This window comes from Platichthys flesus, chromosome 19 (genome assembly GCF_949316205.1).
Source record: "Platichthys flesus chromosome 19, fPlaFle2.1, whole genome shotgun sequence".
Lineage (NCBI taxonomy): Eukaryota > Metazoa > Chordata > Actinopteri > Pleuronectiformes > Pleuronectidae > Platichthys > Platichthys flesus.
Window position 1 is genome coordinate 15,205,588 of NC_084963.1, and position 8,717 is coordinate 15,214,304.

At 43.9% G+C, this 8,717-nt stretch overlaps 1 protein-coding gene across 1 annotated transcript; it reads left to right on the forward strand.

Moving 5' to 3' along the window:
* The first annotated feature begins 1,990 nt into the window (after positions 1 to 1,990).
* On the forward strand, positions 1,991 to 6,857 carry LOC133974563 (zinc finger protein 703-like). Its single transcript, XM_062412180.1, has 2 exons — positions 1,991 to 2,625; positions 3,748 to 6,857. Exons 1-2 carry the CDS (start codon positions 2,389 to 2,391, stop codon positions 5,275 to 5,277), a joined length of 1,767 nt encoding a protein of 588 aa, XP_062268164.1. The 5' UTR covers positions 1,991 to 2,388; the 3' UTR covers positions 5,278 to 6,857.
* Positions 6,858 to 8,717: the final 1,860 nt, after the last annotated feature.

Here is an 8,717-nt window from a genome sequence, read left to right on the forward strand (position 1 = left end):
CTACATGACGAGCAGTATGGTGATCAGGAATCTTGGGTCTATATATTTAGCCTTCAAGAAATCTAGATGAAAATAATTTAGTGTGAACAACTGAAGCCCCAATGTCTGAACCTAAGCATATTCTTGATGGATATCCCGGGAAGTTTACTCTCACATAGAATCTAGGACTTTGTATATCATGCATGTGCGTTCATATTTTGCTGCGTTATGACTCAGAGGACGACACATTTTCATGCACGCTTGAGAATTTGAGAATCTCTGATCTATGAAGTACAAGTATCTGGACTAGTAAACACTTTTTAGTGTTTGCCCTGCATCTGCTTGTTGACAGCGGAGTGAAGGATGGCTTGTGTGACCTGATGACTGATTCCCTCTGCTGACTCACTTTGGTTTCTGCATCGTTACCCTCAAAAAAGAGCATGTTTATGTTTTAATAAGGCTCACATCCCAGTCCTCTCACATTATCCCTCTCTGTGAAGTTTTCAGTAGACTGTTGGTTTCTGAAAGCTCATGTCTTAGATCTATGTTTCATGTGGTGAAAATGATATAATCCTATCAAAGTTGAGCTTTTCACATATTCATGATTGGGTGGTTTCATTTAGACCTCCTTTTGGGTGCACTGCGGGGTCATATGTGAAATATTTTATGTTCAACATCATTAAGCTGAACTCTGAGATTGAACCTCGTGATTTGTAGTCCACAGATCATTTCCTTTGTAGTTTCTTTGTTGCTAAAAACCCCAAACTCCTGTAAGGTTATATTTTCTCTCTTAGTCATTGTTTAGATCATTCTGTGATGTTAAGGTGAGTCCATCCACGCTGAAGAGCCACACACTGCTTCTCACGCGCCTCAGTGTCACAGCCTTGCCTCGCTAATGTCTGCCTCCATTTATATTTATTAGCTTGGTTTACTGATAGGTCAATAGAGCAGCAGAGGGTCAAGGGTCAAGATGAGAATGACCTCTGCATGACCAAAAGTGGTAGACTACTGACAGACCCTGTTTGGCCTTAAACAGGCATGTGAACAAGTAATTACCAGACACAATTTAAAGGCAATATCTAATGTTTGGCATTGGTCATTGAAATATATTTGAAACTCACCCTTTAATAATGTATTTACCCCAACATATAAGATATTCATCTTCCGTACATTGTTTATTAGCTGCTTTGATATTGTATCCGTACATATACAGTATATAAGTGATCCTGGCCTTTGTATTGTTTAGTATGGTTTGGATCAACCTCAAAATAGGGTGTCAGTGTCAAAGGATGAATATAAAGATGGATGACGCATCTCCACTTATACAGAAATGATATCTCAGATTCAAAAGGTTCTGCTTGGTGACCCATTCGATTTTGGTGTGGATCCAGATCAGGCTGCGGATCCAGTAATCCTTTTCACTGTCTTTCACACTGAAGTTATTTGTTTCTTCTTTCTTGATCTTGATTTCTCCGAGGATAATTCATAGATCTTGATGAGAAAAATCTTGCATTTTTAGGCGACAGATGTTTGTGAGTTTGACCAATTTCATGTGGACCCAAATAAAAATAAAGATCTAGTGAATTCAATTCGGATTCATTAGGGGACTGTCGGGCCTAGGCGGAGTTACACACGCTTCTGAATGCCAGTGTAGTTAGGGGCTTGTCCCCATTTGGCCCCAAAAAATAAAAAAATAAAAACATTCAACACAGGTTTTCTTAATCTTAATAAGCAGGCCACATCTTAATGAAATACAAAGTTGCACATGTAAAAGGAAAGTCCTTTTCTGATGAATCTCTTAAGAAAACTGTATCAGCAGCAGAAGGCCATGAGTGGGTTATGAGTTATCATATCAAGTTATAGTATATATATGAAAGGGGTAGGTGTAAGGATAGCCTGGCTCCGCCTTTTACGCACGTCCTCACCGCCCATGTGATTATGGATGCGGCCACCCAGCGGACACACTGCGCCTGTTCCTCTGCGGAGTCAGTGAGCTGCTGAGGTCCGGACCGGAGACACGCACTGGGACGTTTGCGCGCAAGTCTCAGGACTCTCTGTGAAGTGCTGCGGTTTTAGGTGTCTCCTCAGAAAGGACACAGTGTCCGCTTGTTTTACACGCTGCAATTCACGAGGTGGATTTTGCCTTTTCTCTTTTATTCTTATTTCGGGTTGGAGACAATTAATGGGAGTAGGATCCGTGTGGGAGATGAGGACGCAACGGGACTGAGAGGCTTCTCCGTCCTCCGGGACATTTAAGGACGTCCGGCTGTGGTTTGTTTCCTCTCTAAGACATGTCTGGTGTCTGCGTGGATTACAACAACAGCAACATTTGAACTCTGTTTATCTTGGACGAACAAGTAGTAGCCTGACGCACGGTCCCCGAGGAAAAAGCGCAGCGCCCTCTCCCCAATGAAATATCTCCCTCCCGGATCAGCTCGTGTCAGTAAGCGGATCGTGCCCAGTGAGACCCCCGACAGAAGAGACCCTCGCCCCGGTGCAGTGGTCTCCTTGTTGGCCCCCCTGGACCCACTCCGTCAGTCGAAGCGGCTTCCTATCCGAGTCCTCACCATGTTGACTGCGCACACTGGACACTTGCTGCACCCGGAATATTTACAGCCTCTGACGTCCGTACCAGTCAGCATAGAGGTATTTACTGTCTCCCACACCGTGTTGCTACTTTTGTCTTTTCCACCTGTGCACCGCAGTGCTCCTGAGCTCAGAGATGTGGTGAAAATCCACCGAGACAGGTCTTAAAGTCCTGACATCGGTTATGGAAACAGAGGAACAGAAATTTAAATTCCTCAGCAGTGGAGAAATGTCCTGTGTATAAATAGCCTTACATTACTGGCTAACCATTTATGTATTTGATTCCACATTAAATGATGACCTGAATAGTTAAGTAATTAAATAAGCATCTGTTTGGCAAAGCAACAAACAAACTCTTACCATGACCTTGTCTTGTGTCATTATCGTAAAAAGTTATATAAATGCTGGTCCTTATATTATTAACAATCATAACAACCCAACCCTTAGATCTAAATTATACTTTCTAATTAGCCCTGACAGTCTATGCATGATCACTTGACTGACAATGAATAAGCAACTTTGTAATAGACAATTTGCCTAAATTCAAGGATTTGCCGTTGTTCTATATCATGATGATTAAATGTAAAAGTATTGTTGCAGCTGCAACTTTGATTTTCATGATCACTACTCTACTCTACATATGTCGTATCTTGATAGAAAATGTACTTTGTGAAATGTCAAAGAATTACGAGTCTTAGCACGTCTTCAGTCCCTTTTTTTAGTGTTGTTGTTGGTGTTTTTTTTTAAACCAGAAAACCCATAATCAATCAAGATGAACACCAAGTCCTTTAATTTTAGTAGCTATGATTCTGGAATAATTGGAATATTTCATATTGTTCATGCTTAAAGGATTGACTCAATTAATATAGTTGTAAATTATTTAATTGTTGATCGACTAAGTGATTAATTGGCTAATTGTTTCAGCTCTAAGAAGAATTGTACACGGGAATTGTGTACAATTCCAATGTTACAATGTTTGGGGGAATTTTTCGGGCTTGCCTTTAAAAAGCTGTATTCAGAGATTTTACTGTCTTAAATTCTCAATTGGGATAGTAATTATCAGATTAATCAATATGGAAAACCATAGTTGCAGCCTTTGAGGTTGCATGAAAGACAAAATGTCTCTGAAGAGAATGAAGTAAAAAAAAATGTAATGGCTAATCACATCTATTTTTGTTGTAGCTGGATGCCAAGAAGAGCCCATTGGCCCTGCTGGCGCAGACCTGTTCTCAGATCGGTAAATCAGACCCTCCATCTTCCTCAAAGCTGGGCTCCTCCTCCAGCCATGGGGACAAGGAGCCCAGCAGCCGCTCGTCCATCTCCATCCTGAAGCTCAGGGAGCGCCGCCCCTCTGTGGAGGACAAATCCAGCTTCAAACCCTACAACAAGGGAAACGGGGACTGTCGCAGGGACGGAGTCACCAGCAGCAGCGATAAAGTTGCGTTCAGAGTGCCCAGCAATAATGCTACCACTAATGGAAATGCAACCAGTGGCCTGCAGTCCTACCCTCCCCATGCTGCCTCACCAGGTTCGAGAGCCAGCAGCGGCTCCCCATCAGGACAAGCTCAGCAACAGCAGCCGCCTCAGAAGCAGAGCCAGTCCCCTGGTGGACAGCCCACGTCGCACTGTCAGACGCCCAATAGCGAAGCTGCACATGAGAGGGGCAGTCCCTCCAGCACGAGCAGCAGCAATAATCATCCTCCCAAAAAAGACGCTGATGTGAACAAGGCCGGCTCAGAGAGTCCACACCATGCGAACTCCAGCCACGCTCGAGCCAGCACAAACTGCAGTAATGGCAGCTCTGATGGTTCCAACCATGACGGAGGTAAAGAGTCTTCCCAGCATAACCTCAGCTCTGGACATATTACACCCATTTCCCCTTACAAGACAAGCCAACCACTCTTCCCCCATCCCTCATCAAACATGGGCTACCATGGATCTGTAGTTGGGGCTTACGCAGGCTACCCGTCCCAGTTTGTAACTGGGCTGGACCCAACAAAGTCGGGCCTCGGTGTTGGGGGCATGGCCCTCCCAGGAAAGCACCCGAGCTCCAGCCCTCTCACGGGTTCCTCCCCTCCTTCCCTCATGCAGGGTTTATGCAGGGACCCCTACTGTCTAAGCTACCCAAGTATGTCCCATCTCGGCGGAAGCAACTGCAACTCCTGCATCCACGACCCTTCCTCCAGCCTCAAATCAGGCTTCCCGTTGGTGTATCCCTCCCACCCGCTCCACTCCCTCCACCAAGGCTCCCTGTCATCCAGCGCGCCCTCCTCCCTCTCCCATCCACTCTACACGTACGGCTTCATGCTCCCCAACGACCCCCTGCCTCACGCCTGTAACTGGGTCTCAGCTGGGGGGCCATGCGACAAACGCTTCCCCACTTCAGATGAGCTCCTGGCCCACCTCCGCACACACACAGCACTCTCTATAGGAATGGACAGTAAGATGCTCTCTGTTTCCTCCTCTGGACCTGCCTCTTGCCACCTTCACCTCCCCCAGCAGAGCAGTCCGGGCTCCATGCACAGCTCCCTATCGCTCAGGGCTCCTCCGAGTCTTGGTTTAGCTCGCTATCACCCCTACAGCAAGGTCCACCTGCCCCCTGGTCCCCCCTCCATCTCCCTGCATTCTCTGCCCACCACAGGCCCGTACTACCCACACTATGCTCTCTACAGTCAAAGACTTGGATCCGCATCTGCACTGGGATACCAGTGATACTCCATCTGCTCAAACATTTTGAGGAATAGTTTGACGATTTGGAAAATGTGCTTATTCGCTTTCTAGTGGAGAGTTGGATGAGAATATAGCATCTGCAAAAAATAAGGCTACAATCAGCAACCAGTTAGCTTAGCTTAGCACAGACCCTGGAAACAGGGGGAAACTGCTAGCCTGCTTTGTGCAATTGTAGCAAAATCCACCTCTGAGTTCCTCTAAAGCTTAGTATTTAATGATTTAAGTTTCACTTTTTTTGCATTTAAAAATCAAGTGTATGCATGTAAAAACTACAGTTTTCAGTTTTACCAGGGACCAGTTTGCAGACGACAAGATGGGCTCACACATAGCCCCTCGTAAGATGGCTGCAACTAAATTTGCGTCATTAATGATTCATCTGAAGATTATGTTTTTCATTAATCGACTAATCACTTAGTCTATCAGAGGAAATTTAAAGAAAAAATCAGCTAAAACAACTAATCTGTAAATCAACTAATAGTTGCTTCTCTAGAGTTGATTTGTTCCCGAGTATAGTGAACTTTTACCTGGAGACAGAACCTTTGCGCTAAGCCTGCTGCTGCCTGTAGCTTTATATTTAATGTCCAGACCTGACTGGTTTCAGTCTGCTCATCTGATTCTCTGCCACAGAACCAATGAGTGTATTTACCAAGATGTCAAAGTATAAATTAGTCAGTACTTAATGTGGCAAGTTGCTGCTTCTTGTGACTTCAGACTGGATTTAAGTGGAACTAGGATGAAAAATCAAGTCCTGGATTTTGACTTGAGAGCATCTTCACATTTTCTTTACATATTATATCTGAGGTTTGGTATTTCTAATCAGGGCTCTACCCCTAAGGAAAAGAGGACACACTCGGCTGTTGCATGTCTGCACATTGCTCGGATACTTTTGCAACAGACTTGGCCGCCCCACAGGTGACTCCTTCCGCACCCTGGGCTCTGCAAATTGATGGTTGGACGCTGTGTAATAGCTCCTGGATGTTCAGGGCCCTTGCTGCAAATGACGATGATTAAGAGCAGGAAAATGTCGTGCGGCAGGGGGTGGCAATTAGCTGATGTTAGTCTGGCAGCAGTCACCGTCCACCCTGCAAGAGATGCATGTAAACTCAACATAGCAGACACACGTGACTGTTTACCCCATGTTTTCCGATAATTTGGGGTTTTTCTCGTGTTTTGTTCCTCCTGAGAAGTTGTATTTATTTAATACCTGGAATCTAGCTTTCATGTTTACCATATAAATCTATTCTCATCTTACAGTCCTCTGAGCAAACATGTGGGAGGCCAGATGACGGGTGTTGAATATATCGTGTCTTAATGCTCCAGAATGAATGTTGAAATCACATCTCTCTCTCTCTCTTGCTCTCTCTTTCTCTCTCTCTCTCTCTCTCTCTCTCTCTCTGTCTTTCTCCCTGCAATCCTCAGCTGTTTTCTTTTCTTTATTTTCAAAGCAAATAAAAAAAAAACGAGATGTGATATTTTTTGTATAAAAAGAAATGGGGCACCCTGTGGTGGCATCCAGTGAAAGTGGAGGATCATATTTTGTTAAATAAATCACACTGAATATGTATTTTCTCTTGTCTTCATTTCTGAGTTGGTCAGTTTTCCACCAGACTGAGGAGTTGGAATCAGAATCTACAGCAAACATCTGTTGCTTGTCACATATTCAGGGCAGAGGAGCCCACTACTGGCCGTGGTCACACACTGAACTTACACATTATACACAAAAACCATGATGGGGATGTAGTCATCATCAAGTGGACAAATATCAATATGTCATTATAATGTATTTATCATTATCTTTTAGTTGTGTGTGTGTGTTAGTTTTGTGAAGCAAACCAACAAATAAGACAAAAAAATCTGAAATAAATTTGAATAGAAAATATAAATAAACAAAAACAATTAACAAATAATGTTATAATACACAGTATCATACTAATAGAGTTGCGTTATGACACACAATTGTTTTAATGTATTTGCTCATAGTTTCATCGTCATTTTAAGTGTATTTGTTTTTTCTCACTCTTTCAATCTAATACAGTTCTCAATATAAATTCAATCTTTTCTTAGTGTATAGGATGTGTGGTTCCTCTTCACCTGTATCTGCTGTATTAAGATCAGATAAATATTTCTTCAATAAGCTCAGTTCACTACAAAATGTCTTTGAATCTGTCTGAGCTCTTTAACCAGCTCTGGCAGGCGATGTCACTCTACCTTTCGGGGGGGGGGGTAACGTGTTGAAATAGTGAAAGGAAGACGTAAACGTTTGTCAGTAAACATGTCAGGGAGGTTTTAGCAGGGAGTAGATCTGTACAGCACTCTATTTTTACGGTGAAAGATTCACATGATTGATGACTCGGGGTGTGCTTTACTTCCGCTAATTTTTCACCGTTTGTCGACAGTGAGATTGTAAGCAGACCAGAGGGCTACGGCTCACATTCCTGTATTCTGGAGTGAAAGCAGCGTCACCTTAAAGTAGCAGCATCCTAATGTAATGGATTTAGTGCTATTAAAGAAAAGACTGATGCGGAGGCAGCATGGAAAAGTCTAATCGAATGTGCGTTAGTGTGCATAATAATTGACATAGTCAGCATAAATATTTAAAGAAAGGCAAAGCAGGTTCTTCAAAGAGCATAAATAGAAAAATGGAAATATTCCACAGTGATGTTACCCGTGAAATAAGGCACAGCAATACGAACTAGCACAGTGAGGCAGCCATCCACAGCATCAGGTAAACACACAGTAGGATCATGATAAGCATCAGAGCCAAAGTGCTGCTTCCCCTGTGCGTTCAAGACGAAGTCTTCATGACAAGCCGCTCGAGTTACCATGGCTACCGCATGACTGGCAGTGGTAATATGCCATTTCCTCGCAACATGACACTACAGCACCCTTGGCGAAGTATAGATGACCCACGCTGGTCACTCAGAACTCTGACAAGGGACCCACCGGGGTCAAAGCAGCCCGTCCCCACTGTAACAAGAGAAAGTGCTCCTGTTTCATCGCTCCAAGATGCTGTTGTGGGGTGTCCAAGTTCGGCAGGAGGGCACCAGATCCTCGAGGCCCACTCTGGAGGTTTCATGTTGCCAATATGTTCCAGAACCACACACACACACACACACTTAGTTTATTAGGTAGAGCAAATGGGTTTGCTGCTTTCCAATCGTTCCCGATCAGTTTGTTTGTTTCAGTGTGCTTTTTGCTTTTCAGGTATTTCAGCTGTGTTCCCAGTAGCAAGGGTGTGAAGTATAGTGTTTAATTTGGATGACCAAATTAAAACTTTAGGTTTAATTAAAGGTTCAGTGTTTGGGATGTAGTGGCATCTAGTGGTGAAGTTGGATTTTGCACTCAAATCAATACCTCTGGCCCCAGTGACTCCCTCCGAGCGTGTAGACTGTAGAGGGAACCTACGTACTGGCCTTCAGGTA

Coding starts and splice junctions, on each gene's coding strand:
- LOC133974563 (XM_062412180.1), top strand. CDS start 2,389: ATGAAATATCTCCCTCCCGGATCAGCTCGTGTCAGTAAGCGGATCGTG. Junction 2,626..3,747: donor CCGTACCAGTCAGCATAGAG/GTATTTACTGTC, acceptor TTTTTGTTGTAG/CTGGATGCCAAGAAGAGCCC.